This window comes from Nilaparvata lugens, chromosome X (assembly GCF_014356525.2).
Source record: "Nilaparvata lugens isolate BPH chromosome X, ASM1435652v1, whole genome shotgun sequence".
In the NCBI taxonomy this organism is placed as follows: domain Eukaryota; kingdom Metazoa; phylum Arthropoda; class Insecta; order Hemiptera; family Delphacidae; genus Nilaparvata; species Nilaparvata lugens.
This window is the reverse complement of record NC_052518.1, coordinates 103,251,147-103,272,238: the sequence shown is the minus strand read 5'-3', so window position 1 is coordinate 103,272,238 and position 21,092 is coordinate 103,251,147. Positions and strand designations below refer to the sequence as shown.

The window sequence follows — 21,092 nt, the reverse complement described above, 5'->3', positions numbered from 1 at the left end:
TTTCCCTGCGTTGTAACTGGTATGCCCGTTATTACAATATTGTTCTTGCGCGTTTGTTGTTGCAAATCCGCTACTTCCCTTTTTAGTACCGCAATTTGACCTCTTAGATGCTCGTCTTTTTGAGTTAGCTCGAGCACTGCTGCTGAGTTACGATTCGACGTTTCTTTTAGAGTATTCACGTCTTGCTTAACAATTTTAAAATCGTCGAGAGTGGCTTTAATAATGTCCCATCGTTCATTATTTTCTCTTCGAAGAGCAGCTATTGCTTGGAGAACAGTACTGTCCTCACGTGATAACTCACCCTCGCGACCAGCACATGTAGCAGCGCTGCACTTATCACACCTCCAGTTGTTACGTGTTGCGACGGATTTTGAAGAGTCCACATTTATGCACCCGGCGTGGAATAACCCATCACAATCTTTACACTTGAAATTATCTTGCTTTAGAGCTACGTCGTTTAAACACTTTTTGCACTTATTAAACATTTTCGATGCGAAATAAGTTTAATTTATAGGTCAAACACTATGAAATACTATTGAGTTTAAACACGGACAAAATAAGCCGAGTGACAGATAAGGAACAAACTAGCTACTTATCAGGCGCTCTGATAGACGATGCTCACTCATCGAACTCCGAACTAGAACTGTCTTATTATAAAGAATTTGTAATATGTTTTGAATATTCTAATTGGCAATAAATGAAATTGAATTGATAACAAGACTTGTTACTTTGTAAAATATGCCCATCTTGTATTCATTCCTGTAAATAAAGTAATTGAAGGAGAAGGCCAGGGGTCACAGCCATTCACAAGGCCTTTAGAAGCCCCGGATTTCCAATAAATGATTTGTTCTGCTCAACGGGGAGATAATACAACAATTATTATTGGTTCATATGAGACTGTTCCATGAGAATTATATACAATACCATATGAACCAATTAATTGGTAGGCTATTTTATTTCTAAAGCAGTGTTCAAATCAAATCAAAATTTATTGCCATAAAAAACAAAATACAATTTCGTTAAAAATTCTTAACAAGTGATTATTATGAATAAGAATACATTTTTTTTTCTTTAACAAAACAATATTCGCCATGGCACCACCAGCAAAAGTAAAACTTGCTCGCTGGTGGGAGTCTTTATTCTAACTCTAATAATATAGTTATTGATTTAGTTGATCTAATTTATACAAATGAAACAAACCGGAGTAGAAAAAAAATAAATCAAATAAGAAAGAAGGAGAATATGAATGAGAGAAAAATACAGTTAAATACTTTATAAAAATAAAGTTAGGTCTAAGATTCAAGTCGACGATTTGGCATTTCTTTTAATGTTTAAATGTTTTTATGTTGCGCATTTACGGCGAAACGCGGTAATAGATTTTCATGAAATTTGACAGGTATGTTCCTTTTTAAATTGCGCGTCGACGTATATAGAAGGTTTTTGGAAATTTTGCATTTCAAGTATAATATAAAAGGAAAAAGGAGCCTTCTTCATACGGCAATATTAGAGTAAAAATCAAACTATAGAATTATTCATTATAAATCAGCTGTCTAGTGGACTATAATACTACCCGTTCAAAAACATCGAACATCTTGAAAATGTATCTTTCCATCAACGTTAGTAGACAGTTGACTATAATACTACCCGTTCAAAAACATCGAACATCTTGAAAATGTATCTTTCCATCAACGTTGTAGACAGTTGCAGCCAGACCTGATAACAGTGCTCACACTCACATTCCGGGACGACACGTCACAGTACGATAGAACAAAAAGCTCTATGTTTATTTAGGATTTTTTCTAGACATTTTAAATTGATAAATTATTTATTAATTTTTGAGAAAACATAACAACAGGTCAATGTAACTTACTGAGCGCGAGGTCTACTGTTCACAGAACTACTAGTTTAATAATTAAACCAAAACTATGTAGAATGTTAGCACTGTAATTCAAATTTCTTCTAAAAGAATAATTTATAAATGAACTGATAGTTAAAATAGTGTTTTAATCTTTATACTCTTATAAATAATTACATTTTAAACATAAATACTCAGAATTATCTTTTTCAAAATTGTTTGTAACCATAGTTTGTGAGGAATGAATGAAAGCATGACATGTATTCAATTATCCCATATCAATGCATGAACGGTATAGCAACCAATTGTTCGATTAGGTTTTCAAGCTGAAGACCATATTAATGAACTGCTCGTAGTGTAAAGTGATGATGCCATCTTGGTCCTGATCATGCTGCCGAAAAGCTGAAGTCAGCGTCTGTAAGGAGAAGTTTATAGATTAAATTCTTCTGGCATACATGAAATTAATATCCCTATCAGTACGAAAATGTATACAGGATGATTCTTAATTATGATAAAACAATTTAATACGTGATAGTAGAGGTAAAAATAAGGAAAAAAGTTCTTATAAACACATATCCATAAACGCTTCATTAGCGAGCTATACAGAGTGAAATATTTCGCCCGGAATTCAGTTCCTCTGGTGAAATACACCGATGCTGGATTGTTTGGGGACTAGTTTTTGAAAAACTTATGCTGGATTCATATGGAAAAATATCTGAAAAATTGAATAAAACTAGTCTGGAAGCTGTATGTAGTGTGAGTAGTTTTTGAGAAAAGAGTTGAAATATGGCAAAAAATCTAAGTAGAAAAACACAGACTTCTACGTTTGATGTCCAATAACTTTCTTTAATGACCAGTAAACAAATAATTTTTCTCAATAAAAATAGTAGAGAATTTAATTCTGAAAAAATTATGTAAGCTGTGTAAACTAAATTTAAATAAAAGTTGAATAAAATGTATTCTTATGCAGTACATTACACCACAAAAATTTGTTGCCAATAGTTATTAGTTCTCTCCTCATAAAACATCAAATTTTTGGGCGTATAAGCAGAAACAATAGCGTAAGTAGATATCCCATGGTATAAGGCGTTTATTTCGCAACTTTTACTGTTATCTCAAGCTGATAATTCATGTAATTCTTTCCCGTGAAGCTATGTGACACTGGTATTCTCTCATAGTGTGCCTTTCAAACACTCTCACCACAACAAAACAATAAAAATCGACAATAATCAATAGTAATCGGCTTGAGATAACAGTAAAAGCTGTGACATAAAAACCCTATACCATGGGATATCTACTTACGATATTGTTTCTCTATGGTATAAGCCTGTGGTACTTTTCTGTATCCTAAGTTGTGTAATTCTCATTGATTAAATTAATAAATAAATATTGAAACGCCTGAACAGAAGTGTATCAACCTACAGCTTATTATTTCTTCAACTAAATCATAATTAAGTTTGTAGCGTGAATATTGTTGTTGTGGAGCTTTTCCATAATTGAAGTGACTTGAAATGTTGTCAAAAATCCACTTTATTTTAATAAAAATCATCTGATGGTGTGTAAGCAAACACGAAGCATGCTCCTGTGAAAAATTAATTTTTATTAAAATCAAGCCGATTTTTGACAACATTTAAAGTCTCTTCAAATCATAATTATTGTTGGTTCATTTCACACAGTTTTTTGGTTGCAGACTCTTGTTTCTTTCAAGGAACCATTCTTCAGATACTGTAAACGTGAAATTTTGGATCGACCTATACAAGCCTGTACGCAGCCCAAAGCTACGTTCACACTATGTAGTTGGAGAGCTATACAAAATTTGAGCTACATATAGCTCTGCTATAAGTAGATTTAACGCTAATTTTATGTAGCAGAGCTAGATGTAGCTGCTCTGTCCTAGAAGGAAGGCTGCCGCAGCTGTTAACTGCTGTTTGCAGCTGTTTAGTGCCTGCTGGGTTTACACCAGATATACTGTACTCATTTGTTGTCAGAGAGCTATAGTGAGGTCCACGTTATAATGGCAGTGTACGATTGACAATACTATTGCTGTCCTTTTCTATCATACAACAAAACAGATAGCGCTATCTCTCTCGCTTTGCAATGTTGTCAGTTTTACAGAATATTTTATTTTTACTTTTGACAGTGACTGTACAAAAGTAAACAAACCATTCTCAGCCGCCATTTTTTTCTTCATTCTATCAAAATACTTGAGTACACAAGTCGTATAATTGATTAAAAATGTATTTTGGAACAATTAAATAATTTTTAGACATTACCGTATGAGAAACACAAATTAAAATACCTGAAATGAATACCTAAAAGTTGATAACTAGCCATCCTAGACTTCATCCATGCTTCATTTAGCCTACACGTATAGGTTAGACCCACTCGTACCGGTATAAATAATATTGAAAGGTTATTTTAGAATTATTTACATTGAAATTACTTATTTAAAAAAGGATTTCTATAATTTTTAAAAGAAATTGGAATAGAATAACTACCAAACAACTTAATTTCTGTTGTTTTGAAATTCATATTGTTGTATCACAGATTTTTAAATTAGCCACCATTTCAGGTTTGTATAAAAATAAAAATCTGATCTCAGTTATGAAAGCCAACTTTTGAATCAAATTATGAAAAAATATATTTTCTTGATTAATTTGACATTAAATTGATTATTTTATCAAGGAAATGATAATTATTATTAGATCAAATTTAATGGGATGAATTGAGTAACAGCTGTGTACACTCAGTGGCAAAATGGAGAGACTTGGCAACGTTTTTCTCCTATCTTTCTTCACTACCATTATAACGTGGACCTCACTATAGTAGTTTACTGCGCATTGCGAGCATTTCTTTTTCATTTATATATTATTGTGCAATGATGGAGAGTGAATTTGACTGGAATAGAGACAAAATTATCCAATATCTTCTTTTTCTTCTGTGCTGCCGTTACTTGTAGCAGAGCTACATATAGTTTGGAATAAACCAGTATTCCCTGCTCAGTTCCCAGCCAGATGCCGAAGAAGAAGGTAGCTCTTGCAGCAGCCGCTGCTTTCGCCGCAGCTACTGAGATATTTTCAGCACAGAGAAGAAAAAGAAGATACTGGATAATTTTGTCTCTATTCCAGTCAAATTCACTCTCCATCATTGCACAATAATATATGAATCAAAAAGAAATGCTCGCAATGCGCAGTAACCTACTAGCACTCTGACAACTAATTTTGTTGTCAACAAAGTTTGTTCCTAACTAAGACTAAGACAAATTGTTATTGTAATATCTTCATATATTATACAATTTATTTTATCATATGCTTAATTTTATATAATAATTTCTCTTTTATTTCACAAGTGATATATTATTGTTATTATTTTTGAAGTGCTCATACAATGTAAAGTTGTTCTGGCAATAAAGAATCTTGAATATTAAAAAAAAATGAGTACAGTAATCTGGTGTAAACCAAGCAGGCACTAAACAGCTGCAAACACCAGTAAACAGTTGCGGCAGCCTTCCTTCAAGGACAGAGCAGCTACATCTAGCTCTGCTATATATCAATTTTTGTTATGTAGCTCTGATTCTCTTTGATGTTCAATGAAAACTTTGGATAGCTCAATTTCTGCTATATAGCTGAGAAAATAGGCTTTAAACTGCTATATAGCAGATTTCCAGTGTCACTTTTTGAACATGTAACAGAGCTATATAGCTCTGATACATGTAGCTCTGCTACATAGTGTAAACCTAGCTTAACAGCATCTTTACTCTATGGTATTACCCAACTATCATTTTCCAGAGAAAAATAATACTTCATATACTTATAAGGTTGAGCAAGAGTTAGTTACTTGATGGATAAGTGTGTTGAATAAGTGAGTTGTGTTTATCTGGCTCTAATTTTTGTAAAATGACGCAAACATTTTTCCATTAATGGTGATTAGAGTGTAATATTTTTGAGTTTTAAAAAAAAATGAGTACAGTAATCTGGTGTAAACCAAGCAGGCACTAAACAGCTGCAAACACCAGTAAACAGTTGCGGCAGCCTTCCTTCAAGGACAGAGCAGCTACATCTAGCTCTGCTATATATCAATTTTTGTTTATGTAGCTCTGATTCTCTTTGATGTTCAATGAAAACTTTGGATAGCTCAATTTCTGCTATATAGCTGAGAAAATAGGCTTTAAACTGCTATATAGCAGATTTCCAGTGTCACTTTTTGAACATGTAACAGAGCTATATAGCTCTGATACATGTAGCTCTGCTACATAGTGTAAACCTAGCTTAACAGCATCTTTACTCTATGGTATTACCCAACTATCATTTTCCAGAGAAAAATAATACTTCATATACTTATAAGGTTGAGCAAGAGTTAGTTACTTGATGGATAAGTGTACAGCTATGTTGAATAAGTGAGTTGTGTTTATCTGGCTCTAATTTTTGTAAAATGACGCAAACATTTTTCCATTAATGGTGATTAGAGTGTAATATTTTTGAGTTTTATCTAGTTTTTCAACCGTCAAAATTTAAAATTCTTTGTTTTTGTTGTTTGTTTTCAAGTGGAAATGGACTAAATTTCAGAATAGTGAAATCATAACCCTATTTCGAACTTTCAAAATTTGATCTAAATTTGGGAGAGAAATAGTACAAGGAGTATCCTTAATACTCCTCTCCCAGACAGTCATCTCTTGTAAAAATGAATAAATAAATAAATTAATTAATTTATGAATAAATAATAAAAACACTTCACTCACATGGGCTACTTTTTAACAAATTAATAAAAAATATAAAAATCTTGTAGTACCCTTTATTTTTTTAAAAACTTTAAAATAGTTCAACAACTAGTTTCGACCCTAACTTACTTTCAACTCACTTTCAACTTGAAAATGACCTAAACCTAGCGCCGCAGTGCAGGATGGTTTCTCACAGCTTGGCGTTGTTGTCATTTGAGATGGATGTCTGGCTTGGAAGTGTTTCGGCCGCATTGCAGGATAACTGTTAACAGTTGCCGGAAGATCAACAGCTGGGTTTTTTTCGTTATTTTTCGTGATAGAGAAATTCTGATTGCAGATTCGTTCTCAGCGACCCCAAGTTTAGCCTGAAGGCTCATAATGTCAACAATAATTTTAAATAATTAAAAATCATCATGAAAATTCATTAATATGGTAGTACACCACGTATCTGGAAACTTTTTACTGGTGACTGGAGTTATTATTGACACACAAAAATAAAAATAGTCGTGAGAAAGAAAACTGCTGATGAACGCGAATAAGACCGTCACTCCATTGTTCTATTGTCTCGGCTGCTTGGCTGAGCCTGGCTGGAGGGATCAAATAACCGACTGGATTGATCTTTTGTCTGTCCGCTAGGCGGAACTACGCCGACCATTGCTGGGTGGAAGATGTTACTGCGGCCGCTCGCATTCCCACCAACGCTGCTATTATTTGCTGTCTCAGCGCCTAGTCCGAGTCAGACAAGCATCCAGCCTGCACTGCGGAGCTAGGTTAAGGTCTGGTCCAAGATCCCCTGCCAGATCAAGGTCTGGTTCAGGATCCACTGCTAGATCAAGGTCTGGTTCAAGGTCCCCAGCTGGATCAGGAATTAACTTACCCTACCTTACTTTCAACTTGAAAATGACCTAAGTTATGGTCGAAACTGGTTGTTGAACTATTTTAAAGTTTCAAAAAAAAAATAAAGGGCACTACAAGATTTTTATATTGTTTTTATTAAATAAATAATACTCACATGTAATACTATACAGGCCTGAATGAAATCATCAAATAGAATCGTGTTTTTCCCAAGTCTATCGAACTTTCTAACAATGGTTTCAACCGTTTGTTCAGAGAGGCGATAACCAAAGGTGCTCAAAGCAGTTTGCAGTTCCTGTTTGTCAATATTTCCAGATCCATCTCTGTCGAAAGAGCGAAAGCATTGCTGCCAGTCCGTTACATATTTCCACAAAGCGCCAAAGTCGTGAAAGGAAACCGTTCCACGGTTTTCTTTATCAAACATACCTGAAAACAAAACAAAAATTAGGTTAACCAACAAATAATTATGAGTCAACTTCTACGCCAAAGTCTTGGAAGGAAACTGTTCCATGGGTTTCTTTATCAAATATACCTGCAAGGTCTATAAATACAGGTCATGACACTAGTGTTCCTTATGGAGCGGCCATTTTATGGAGTCTTTATGGCGGTACATTTGAAAATCCAATCCAATTCAATCTGCTCGTAACAGAATTATGCATTTTAAAAACAATATTCTAGTTCAGATAATATGTGAATTCAGGTTATGAATTTTTTAATAATAAAATTTCAATAATAAATACGTCAATTCTTCATTTATTTATTATTAAAAATTGTTCTTATTCTTGTAACTTAAGGATTATGATTCATGTGGCATTGGGACAAGACAGAAATATGCGAGGCCAACTTCAAAAAGAGTTTCAAGTTCCCGATCAATTAAATCTAAAAATCAACAATTCAGTTCCTAGTTGGAATCTAAATATAAGATTATTCTTTGGGAAGAATTTATTATACAATTCACAGCCAAGCAATATTCCTTGAACAATATAACAAATTAACATATCATGTTGTTCAATATATAATGATAACAGCTGATAAATTTGAAAATTGGTGAACTAGAACCCCATAAAATGGCGATTTTGCAATGCATCACGGGATTGTGTCATGACCTGTATTTATAGACCTTGCATACATGAAAACAAAACAAAAATTAGGTTACCCAAAAAATAATTATGAGTCAACTTGTACGCAAAGTCGTGGAATGAAACTGTTTACGGTTTTCTTTATCAAACATATCTGAAAAAAAAACAAAAATTAGGTTACCCAAAAAATAATTATGAGTCAACTTGTACACCAAAGTCGTGGAAGGAAACCGTTCCACATATCTGAAAACAAAGAAAAATTAAGTTATAAAGAATGATTCTACTTGGTTTTTCAGTTTTGTTAACTGGGTTTCACAGTTGACTAGTTGAAATGTCTTCACAATTCATTCATTCATTTATTTATTGTATAAAACACTATAATCATAATACTATTATGACATTGGAGAAAAATCTAGGCTGAGCCTGTACTATTTCTCTCCAAAAATTTTGATAAAATGTTAATGTTGTCCAAAAGTTAAATCCTAATTCATTTGCAAGGCATACTTTCATGCGAAATTTAATTTGTATAATAGTAATTTCTCTGGTCGATGGAACAACAAGACCAGAGGAGTTTATTCAAAATATAGACATGATTACAAGAAGCATATAAGCTACAATTATTTACAAAGTATTAATACAATTGGTTGATTATTTGCTGATCTAAGAAAATGTGGCCCCCTCTATACATGAATATGTGTCGGGATGCCACTAATTTTGCTATAGTTTAAGATTTTATGACAAAAGTTAAAAATTCTAATAAAGATACATCTTGCGAGTCATTAGAAGTTCATGAAAACCACATTTATATACACAAATTTAAAAAAGAAAATTAATAACCTATGATGTAGAAATGTTAGATAAATTTAACATAGAAAACAGTTATAATACTCATTGGAAAAAATCATTAAAATGAAGAAAATGAGAATGAAACAGTACGGAAATTTTTTCATAGAACTAATTGTTCTCCATGATCGATTCTATTGGACAGGAGCCACTTTTTTGTTTTCGATTTGAATGAATTGATTGGAACAGTTTCTTTGATAGCTATTGGCAGTTTATTGAACATTTTTGGTCCTAAATACGTGGCTGCCCTCTGAGCGGCTGATGTTGTCATCCTGGGAATTGCCAAGCCCATGCTTCTTCTGCGTGTTCCTTGCGGGTGATTCAAATTGATGAAGAGTTGTGGGTTCTTTCTGGTGAATGTTAGAAGTCTGTGAATGTAAATCTGTCTTATGCTGAGGATGCTGAGCTCCGAGTATAGTGTACTGAAGGGAAGAGTGGATGTTTGCGTCCTATATATATTTTGGCGACTTATCGCATCTTCTGATGTAATAATAAAATAAATAAGCATTGTAATAATAATATATTAAATATCTAAAATAAATATATTAATAATTATATCTTATTTAAATAATAAAATAAACATTGAATGCGTGCCCCAGAAGGTGGAATAAGTCGCTGAATTATATAGTGCTTTTAATACATTTTTAATGGTTTTGGTAATTTAAAAAAATTGTTGTGATTTTTCAAAGTAGAATATGTTCTATTTCACAGATGAAAATTAAGGAGATATTTTATTTATTCAAAATTATATATATATTGACGGACAATAGGACAGTAGTTTTCAAAGGTTACTATATTAGTTTTCTTATTTATTTATTTATTCGTGGACAGAATCACAAATCATATAAATATGATTGGGAAGGAACAACAGGCTTGGCCCAAATCTATTCCACTCCCAAATTTTGATAAATTAATAAAATGTCCAAAAAAATAGGTTGTTTCTACTGTAAAACGTTCAAGTTCGATTTTTGTCCAAAAATATATACAAGCTAAACATTTTGAATTTATAGAAATTAAAACACCAAACTATATTTGAATATAACACTTAATTATCACTTCATATTGAATTAATCAAGTTATTTTATAAAATTTTGAACCCAAAAAATGTTTTTTTGTTTTATTTTTATAAGTGATGAACTGATAAATTGATAACATGAGAAAAATGAAATGATGAATTTGCTTTTCAAATCTAATCGAAATGAGAAAGAGACGTTGGGGATTTGTTGTATTACTACAAATTTAATGTTTAGCGTACACATAAGATTTGATAAATGGATTAATGAATGTCTGGGACATTTCTAGCTCTGCATCATCAAACAATAAATCAATAGGTCGGGGTTGAAGGAAACGTTTTACATCACAGTTTGAAGAATTGCAGTGATCCAAAACGAATTACATGTTCGTATTCATTATACAGAGTGTCTACGACCTCCCTACCAATCCCTAGGGCATTGTTCCTGGGTAAAAAACATATCTGAATATAAAATTTAAATTGTCCGAGAATCTTCAGTTACTCACACAGCGGCCATTCTGCTTTTTTTCACTTATTATTTTTCTAATTAATGATTAAACATAGGAAATTGAAACTTTGCACGATCATTTATAACAACTAGACAAAGCTAGAAAAAAAATTATGATGATCTTTCAAATTCATAAAACAAAATGGCGATCATTTTAAATTCCTTAGTGACCACTGAAAGTTTGTTGCAGTGCAAACCAAGGCATGATAGAGTTATGCTGATAGATAAATGATGCAACAATCTCTATTTGCATTGCATGTTAATTGTAAGCGATTTTAGGTAATTTCAAACAATAACAAACGTTACACAACTCTCTAAAGGTGTGTAACCAATCACTAAAACTGTCATATCTGGTATAAAACATAATTTGGTAGAGAGTTAGTGGGGAGGATATTTTTAATATTCTTTCCGAAGAATGGACATTGATATGTCCAAAGCTCCGCCAATTTATGCATAACAATTTAATTATTATCTATAATTATTATATTACAAATTGCTTTTTCATATCATATACATTTCAATAATTATTTTCTTAGTCTATATTATGTAAATTCATCTATAATTTTGCTGTATTGTAAGCTATTGTATATAAGTGTATAAGCCAGTATATATTGTAATCTACATAAATAAAGTACTCATTCAATCAATCAATCAATATCTCAGTTAATATTGATCAAATCTTAAAAAATCTGGGACCAATCGATAGGCAATTAGATTTAATAAAAAAAGTTATTCTTGTAAAGTTTTTGTAAAACCAACGGTTTCCGAGTTATATAGGAAACAAAATGTTAAATGACCGCCATTTTGTTTTATGAATTTGAAAAATTATCATAATGTTTTGCTAGCTTTGTCCAGTTGTTATAAATGATCATGCAAAGTTTCAATTTCGTATGTTTAACCATTATTTAGAAAAAAAATAATAAGTGATAAAAGCAAAATGGCCGCTGTGTAACTGAAGACTTCCGGACAATTTAAATATGATATTTAGATATATTTTTTATCCAGGAACAATGCCCTAGAGTTCGTGAACACTCTGTACAAAATTCAGTTGGCTCTTTAATTATTCTAAAATATACATAAAACTAGTATAGACAAAACAACAATTGCAATGAGAACGGCAGAGGAAATGAAGAGATAGTCAACACTAGAAGTTATATACTTGGAGAAGCATGTATGAGTATTTACAAAAAAAAAAATTAAAACATATGGAAATTACTGAGATATTGCAATAATTATTCAAATGCTAATGAATTAATTATTATATTATTAAACGAAAATCCAATTTTTTAAATAATTTTCGTTGATAATAAAAATTAAAACACACAAAACTTGAGTTCCAAAACACACTGAAACCACCCAAAATATTAGTAACGTGACTTCCTCTAGTGTACTCAATAAGCATAAAAGTAGATAACGGCATATTCAACATGATGTAATGATTAGTGTACCTGTTTCCCAGCTAGCTCTGGATTTTTACTGCCACCATTTTATCCCAATTCACACGATATGTGGGAAACGCACATAAACACAAAGCTGGACAATTTCAAAAGAATGGTGGGTCATCATACACCTATCGTTCAACCAAAGTTCCATGATCGAGCAAACATTATAGTATTGGAAAGTTTTTAGTTTCACGAGATTAAAATTCAAATGAATGTTCCGCTGCAACCACCCATGTAAAGGAAACTTCTTCATATCCCTGTATTTTGTAGAACAAAATATTACTTTGTTGTAGTTCTGACACTGTGATACTTGTAAATATTTGAAAAAAACACTTACTTTTGTTGGAGTATTGAGGAATGCATTTCACTCCTGAAGAGGAGCTTCATCAGCCTCTATTAATACGCTCTATTCCTCAATACTCCAAGAAAAGTAAGTGTTTTTTCAAATATTTACAAGTAACACAGAGTCTGAACTATAACAAAGTGATTATAAATAGTGTTTCGTCATGGAAAACAACATCAATTATTACAATATTATGATAATGAGATGGTGCAAAGAAAATTGGCGTGTTGTGGATTGATTAAAAAAAAATAATTTTTTTTGTCCAGGCCTAAACGATATTTATCTGATCTTTTGTATAAATGTATCTGATTTGTCGACCCAAATACCTATGAACCCTTATTTGTAATCTTTTTGTGAACTATTTCAACGATACTACACTCTAATATCTTTGAATATTAGTTATTAAAACCAGTACTCTCTCTGTATAACCATAAAGAAACAATAGCATAAGTAGATATCCCATGGTATAGGGCGTTTATGTCGCAACTTTTCCTGTTATCTCAAGCTGATAGTCCACGTAGTTCTTTCCTGTGAAGCTTTATGACGCTGGTAGTCTCTCATATTGTGCCGTTCATACACTCTTACCCGGTCAAAACAGTAAAATCGACAATAATCTACAGTAATCGGCTTGAGATAACAGTAAATGTTGCGACATTAACGTCCTATACCATGGGATATCTACTTACGCTATTGTTTCTCTATGGTATAATATAATTAATAACTAATTATAATTAATAATTAATAGAATTTGATAACTAATATTCAAAGATATTAGACTGTAGTGTCGTTAAAATAGTTCACATAATGATTATTAATTGCAGTTCGTCATGGATAGTGAAATAGATGAGCCTTATTTGTATTTGGACCCAAATACCTATTTATGGACCCTTGAGATTCATATGAGCGATCAACAAATGTTTGTATACTATACTACATGCTTGTTTTGCTGAATAAAGAATTTAAATTTTGAATTCAGGTCTCAGAAAGTATTCAAAAACATATTGGTACGTTTTCTTTGTGAGAAGAATTATTCAAACATTTTGAATAAAGCCTTGTACACAACTTTGTAAATCATATGATTGCGACAGGAGCGAGATAATTCTCAAACCGTGGTTAAATGGATGAAATAGCCACTGTCATGACGTCATTCCAAGTGGTGAGCGCAATTAAATTAATTATTTCCAGAGTAACAAAAACTTCACAAATCAGAATATAATCAATTGAAAATGTTTCCCCGTATGGACTATGGACAATGATTTATTCGAAATTTTATAAGCTAAAAAATTCGAGATGAAATGTTCAAAGTTCACATTCCCATCTCATGCAAGCTCAACCATTAAGGCTGTGCAAAGGCTAAAAATAAACTTTCTACTGCTGATATTTTTCAAAGTATTTCGATTTGTTTATCATCAAGCTATCAAAATGAAAAAGTTTTCTCAGGAAACCATTTTTTTCCTATCATTACTTTTTGAGATATGAGCGCCTAAAGTTTAAATTTTTGGGACAGAACATTTCAAATTCGGTAAGAGATGAATCTATGAGATTCAGAGGATAGATTATTCATGGTATTGTTGATCTAGTGAAATGGAAATTTCCTGAAAATAACAATTCTTGAGAAATTTATCAAAAGTGACCAAAAATAACCCAAAAAAGTTATTTTTGGTCATTTTAGGTAAATTGAATGACTTCGACAAAAATTGTTATTTTTAGGATATTTTTATTTTACTAGATCATCAATACCATGAAGAATCTATCCTCTGAATCTCATAGATTCATCTCTTACCGAATTTTAAATGTTCTGTCCCAAAAATGTAAACTTTAGGCGCTCATTTCTCAAAAAGTAATGATCGAAAAAAAATGTTTTCCTGAGAAATCTTTTTCATTTTGATAGCTTGATGATATACAAATCGAAAAACTTTGAAAATTATCAGCAGTAGAGAGTTCATTTTTATCCTTTGCACAGCCTTAAACTTTGATTAATGTGAATAGATGTATGATATATCACCATTCCTTCAGATATTTTGTCCTGGTTTGAAACGTATGTTTTCATTGAGAGCACATACCTATCATTAGCCGAACAGTTTCTGGATTAAAGGGAGTCCATGTCCCATTGGATAAGGCCAGCTGTAATTCATCGGCTGAAATATAACCGCTACGATCCTTGTCAACCCTGGAACAATAATGAGCAAATAAATAGGATTGTGGGAGCACATACCTATCATAAGTTGTACTGTTTTTGCTCTGAATGGAGCCCATGTTCCATTGGATAAAGCCTGTTGTAGTTCTTCAGCCGTAATATAACCGCTCTTGTCCTTGTCAACTCTGAAACAGTAATAAATCACACATCAAGTTATGCATGTCGTAGTAAATAAGTCGATCCAAGACCGATTGAATCCAGTCGAAGAAACCTGCGGGTGAACTGTTCTGAATTGAAACTCACCTTCTATCTAGAACACTTGTTTCTATAACACTATGTGCCGGTTGCACAAAAGCCTATTAAATTTTAACCGTGATTAATTCCAAGAGAACCAATTAGAGAAAATCTTTTTAAAAATACGGTTTCTGTGATTGGTTATCTTGAAATTAATCAGGATTAAAATTTAACCGGCTTTTGTGCAACCGGCACTATACCTGGAGTGAGACCCTCGTTATTATGGCAGTGTTTGATTTATTGTTGTGTTGCTATCCCTGTCTATCATTCGACAAAACAGATACCGCTATCCTTTTCTAGCTCCACAATGCTGCCCGATCGTTTTTCAACAATATAGAAATATAATCAAACAACAAAATATTCAATCATTGTAATTTATCATTGAAAAATATATTTTCTTGACGAATAGAATATAATTGATTATGTGATGGTGATGACATTGAAATAAATTAATTAATTATGGGTTTGTGTTTTAATAGAGATAAATTTAGTATGGGTTCATTCGAAAAGTGTAGAATTAGGACTTCAACAATGAGACTTCAGTGATCTTGTAGCTGAATTTTGTGTGTAAATTTTTATCGTGAGAAATTTATTTTTCTGTTAAAAAATAATTTTCTCACATTAAGATTTTGCTAACTTGCGTCCGGGAAGACTCCAATTTTATGCAGGGTTGAGGTATTCTCACGGAACTGTATTTCCGTTAGCGATGGAAAATACACGAGTATTTGGGAATATTTCAAACTTGCATTATTTTCCTTACCCACGGAATTATGCTCGTCTCCACGTGGACCGTTGTCTCGTTGGTGGAAGGGGAACATAATTTGCGTGGAATAGTTCAGTTCCAATCAAGCCGCGGCCGAATTCACATTTAAAATCCAGAGGTAGCCTCGGGCCTCGAGGGCTCAAAATTAACGTGTGTGTTGAATTTGTTTGCTGTTTAAGTTTGTTAATATGTATTATTTTTCGCCGTAAGTTAAGTTGAAGTAGTTTATTAATTATTTGAAGTGAATATGTCAATGTTTGTTTAAATTAGTAAGTTATCCGGGAGTAATCAGTGTAGTGAAAATTTCTAAATAGTAATGAATTTATAAAGTGATCGATTGTTAGTGCCATTATATTTTCTAGCTCATGCTAAAAACCCTTGAATGACCGAGTCCCTAGTATCATAAATTTGTAATTGAGAAATGAGTAAAGTCCACGCTACCTTCGTGAACAGTTAGAATCCAAATAAGCAGTTAGCAAAATCTTACATGCAGTCATCTTGAATTTTTAGAATGTGCAATGAACCGATATAGATTATTTTTGTTATTGTCCAAATTTAAATCAGTTTAATTCATTTAATAAAATTTTACAAGTTTTAATAGAATGCTAAAGTTTGTTGTTTATTAATAAAGTGCCATGACTCGCCCTTTAGAATTTAGAGATCTCTTAATTGTAACCCCATTCTGGGTCGGTTACACCATTATATTAAACAAGAAAGAATAGAAGGCAGAGATGACCTCTTTTCGGAATCTTTCTTTACAGAGTTGAATCGTTGAAAGTGATGTTTTATCACTTTGAATATTATTACTAAGCTATAAATGCCTTAAATATTTAGTCTACCTCTGATAAAAATAATATTTTTAAATGCCTCTAGTTGACACAATAATTATACAAGCAAGGCCATTGGGGAAATTTTACATAAATGAAAAAAGGTAGAGCTTCGTATTTCACTTGATAAATAGAGTTCTCATAACAAATGAAACAATTATATTATAACTACAGCTACACCAATCGGCAGTTAATTTTGAAAACAGGAGCCTTGTTACTAACTTACTTTACTTCTATAGTCTAATACCAAAATACTTACTAGTTACAATCATTAGCTAAATGTTAGTTTATTTCTCCCTCTATGTTTTAGAACTATTTCTCTTAAAATTTCTCTCAATGAGGTTGTAATTTCAGGTTGATTACTAGGTCTAAATTCATGAATGAATTCAGTCTATGATAAGGGTTATCTAAGGTATAATTTTATCGAAGGAAATATCTTATCCCACATGTAGTATGATGCGAATAAAAATGGCCATACCGTATTAATCTATTTTATCTTGTATTCAATGATCTTCAATGATCGTTAAGACTTTCAAGTTCTCATAAAAATATAGTAATAAAATGTGTTACAGTTTTAGAATGTTCAATATATGAATATATCTTCATTTTTATTGATCATAAAATTGCTCAGTTTGATATTTACATTATTATGAGTATTAGCATAGAGAAACGATAGCATAGATATCCCATGGTATAGGGCGTTAATGTCGCAAGTTTTACTGTTATCCCAAGCCGATAGTTCACATAGTTCTTTCCTATGCAGCTGTGTGACGCTGGTAGTCTCTCAATTTGTGCCGTTCATACACTATCACCCCAACAAAACAGTCAAAATTGACAATAATCGACAGTAATCGGCTTGAGATAACAGTAAAAGTTGCGACATAAACGCCCTATACCATGGGATATCTACTTACGCTATTGTTTCTCTATGGTATTAGTTCATGAGGCAGTGATCTCTGCTTACTATGGATATTATGAGTCATTACTGTCTTATGGGATATTGCTGTGGGGAGGATCAAGATTCTCTATCTCTATCTTCCGTGCCCAAAAGAGAGTCCTAAGAATCATATTTAGAAAGCCACCCCGTTTCTCTGTACATCGCTATTCAAAGTTAATAGAATTTTGATGGTTCCTAGTCTCTATTTGTACCATCTGGCAATCTTTGCTTATAAAATGAAAGATGATTGGATGACAGGTGTGGATGCTCATCAACACAATACAAGATACAGGGACTTAGTCAGAGTTGAACAGCACAGGACAGGGTTTTATGAGCACAACCCAAATTACATTGGCGAAAAAGTGTTTAACTGTTTACCACAGAATATTAAAGCTGCCCAAACCCTGAACTCTTTCAAGACTAATCTAAAATGTTGGCTATCAGAGAATTGTTTTCATGAGTGGCGAAGTATCTTCGACCATTTAATATGTTGCATTATTTGACCGAGCGAGGTCTAAGTGTGGTCTAAGACTCAAGTTGACGGTTTGGCATTTCTCTTAATGTTTAAATGTTTATATGTTGCGCATTTACGGCGAAACGCGGTAATAGATTTTCATGAAATTTGACAGGTATGCTCTTTTTTTAATTGCGCGTCGACGTATATACAAGGTTTTTGGAAATTTTGCATTTCAAGGATAATATAAAAGGAAAAAGGAGCCTCCTTCATACGCCAATATTAGAGTAAAAATCAGACTATAGAATTATTAATCATAAATCAGCTGACAAGTGATTACACAGATGTGTGGAGAAGCTAGTCTATTGCTGTATTTCCATAAGGTCTATACTTTCAATCAGGTACTTGTGGATGAGAATACTGTTCACAGAACTACTATTATAAGTGTTGTCTAGGTCTTAGATATAAGTTACCTATTTGTGTTATGATGAGAGATGTTCTATTATGTACAATTATTGTGTATCAATATCTTGTTTTTTCTATTATTGTATGACTATTGTCGATATGGTGCTCGTCACTATCCATGACATGTATAATAAACCAATAATTACATACTAATCTGAGCTTGGATAGTTTGAGATGTAGTAATTACTATGTTACAGAACCATCAATATTCAGTGATACACGCATTCATGTAACTTTTAAGGGAGACCTAACCTACCCAAACGTTTATAAAGGATGAGCAGCTTGAAGAAGAGTCGTGTAAAATGAGCTATTATTTAACTTCAAGAGTCGTCGTGAAAGATGAGCAATAACAGTTTCTTTTTACTTCCTTGAAATGACCATTTCTGAAGATTTGGAAGAGAATAAGTCTCGTATTACATTCGTTTTCGGAAACCAGTGGATATCAAAGAGTCTGAGCTAGTCGGGGGGCATTAGTTTTTATTGCGCTCACACTAGGGTTGCCAGATTCTGATTTGAGATTTCAGATTTTTGGCGACCCGGATGGTGTCTCACTCTATCAACAGAAACAATAATATATGCTCTGTTCATAATGTACCTTATCCTATAAGATAAGGTCTCCAACCTTGGATCAAATGTAAATAAAAATCGAACATCCTCCTATAGCTCAAGCTTACTTTTCTGAGAGGGCCTTGGATTATCAAGAATTAACTGATTAGGTACTGACAAATGAGAAACATAATTTTTCAACTTGGCCATAGTTATTCATAGTGATAAGAAATCATTGTAATTATATTATAGAATTGTATCGATTGTACAATTATCTGACATAAAATTTCAGTTGACAAGTAAGTGGAGCATGTGTGAACGGACGTGCATTTGAACGAAAAAGACATTCATACGAAAGGCTTCGAAACAGCTGTTTTACAGCAGCTTCTAACATAAAATAAACAACCCTAACAATAAATTAACTACTGGAAAATTACAAATTATAATAATACAAAAAAAATTAACCGCAGAGGCAGCGGGCAGCGAAGAAGAACAAAAAAAAGATCAAAGATACAAAAACCTAACCTAAAAAAAATTTTGTTGGAGGCCCTTCGCAGATGACAGAGAAATTGTGTGTTCACACACACTTGTCCTGTCGTTAGTGGACACCCTAAAGAATAGTGTACCTGTAAGGTCCAATTCCTTAGCAACGACTGTACGACTCTAGCCTCGCGACGACTGTATTAACGGCTGTAGTCTAAATTATTTTGTTGGTTATAACAGTTCAGTTAATAGCCTTGCTGCTACAGTCGTTGTCGTTTAGGAATTGAGCCTTGGGCCCAATCCTAACCTTATCACCTTGCCTTTCGGTGAACAAAATATAATTATTTAGTCATAAACCTAATCGAGTCTATATGAAGTCTAAAAGCGACTTAGTAATACATCAACAAAACTCGTTAGATACGGTACTATCAAGCAGTAGAGTTCTTTACTTTGTGTTAGAATATTACTGTATGTGAAATTAATTTCTATTATAAGGAAAAGATGAACTTTCATGAGCTGCATTAGTCAATGATTCAGTAAATTGGTAGATTATCCTGTTATGACAATTGAATATTAATTTGTAAGGTTATGGTTACAATGTTCACTTCATTGAATGTTAGAATAGGTTAAATACATTAAACTTACTTTTGGAAAATTCCCCATAAGAACTCTTGGTTGGGTAACGCAGAATTGAAAGCCATTCCGGATTGTGATTTGACAAGAATTTCAGTCCTGGTGATAAACGCGAGATTGCTGAAAATTAGGCAATCAAAAATGCAACAAACTACTTCCTACTTGTAGACCTTCACCACAGAATAAATACAGAAGGAGACTAACTTCCAATCAAAAATGGAAACAGAATTGAAATTCTAGCTATGGTATCTTGACGCCAATCCGCCATCTTGAGATTCTTGAGTGAGGTCCACATTATAATGGCCGACGAAAAAGATAGGAGGACAACGTTGCCGATCATAACGTTGTCTCGTCAATGCCTTCTTGACGGTAGGTGATACAGGTTTATTAATGTAAAATTAATTGTTCATTCTCGTTAAAAATAATCAATAATTATATTTTTTAAGAGAGGAAATATATTTTTCAATAATTTTATAATGAATTTTCATGATTAAGATGAAATATTCTGTTAATTAATTATTAATTCTTCATTGTTAAAAGCAAATCTGGCAACAGCGCAAAGCGAGAGAAAGATAGCGCTATCCCCTTTGTCGAATGATAGACAAGGATAGCAATACCATTGCTAAAGAAACACTGCATTATAGATAAGTAAGTACCTGATAATGATAAAAAGCCATGCCAAATTATTCGTTGTGTCGTGTCTTGTCGTGTGGCAAAGAAAAAATAATTTGTTTTCTGTTGTACTGTTTAATTTTCTGGTTCTTTACATAGAAACAAACTTGAAATTGTCCTTTTTCTGATTTTTCATGCTGCATGCCGCTTATCAACACTAGAATATTAATTTCAGTGATTATTATTGGCTGTAGCTTTGTTAAAAGTAATAGGCTATGTATATATTG

The 21,092-nt window shown here is 32.7% G+C and overlaps 1 protein-coding gene across 3 annotated transcripts; it reads right to left on the bottom strand.

Moving 5' to 3' along the window:
- Positions 1-1,979: 1,979 nt before the first annotated feature.
- LOC111052763 (programmed cell death protein 6) lies at positions 1,980-20,472 on the bottom strand. Of its 3 annotated transcripts, none has more exons than XM_039442902.1 (4): positions 20,206-20,472; positions 14,718-14,824; positions 7,585-7,853; positions 1,980-2,270 (listed from the first exon to the last, which is right to left on the bottom strand). In XM_039442902.1, the coding sequence occupies exons 1-4, from the start codon at positions 20,259-20,261 to the stop codon at positions 2,169-2,171; spliced, it is 534 nt and encodes a 177-aa protein (XP_039298836.1). In that variant the 5' UTR covers positions 20,262-20,472; the 3' UTR covers positions 1,980-2,168. The 3 variants fall into 3 exon arrangements, with proteins under 3 accessions (XP_039298836.1, XP_039298837.1, XP_039298835.1); XM_039442903.1 differs by lacking the exon at positions 14,718-14,824 and adding an exon at positions 14,870-14,976 and having other exon boundaries at positions 20,206-20,459; XM_039442901.1 differs by having other exon boundaries at positions 14,718-14,976; positions 20,206-20,386.
- Positions 20,473-21,092: the final 620 nt, after the last annotated feature.

Excerpts from the sequence above, each read along its gene's own strand:
- LOC111052763 (XM_039442901.1), bottom strand. The coding sequence starts at position 14,910 with ATGGGCTCCATTCAGAGCAAAAACAGTACAACTTATGATAGGTATGTG. Across the intron at positions 7,854-14,717 it reads AACTGTTCGGCTAATGATAG|GTATGTTTGATAAAGAAAAC; the intron begins GTATGTGCTCTC and ends TTTTGTTTTCAG. Across the intron at positions 2,271-7,584 it reads AGGCCTGTATAGTATTACAT|ACGCTGACTTCAGCTTTTCG; the intron begins GTGAGTATTATT and ends TTCTCCTTACAG.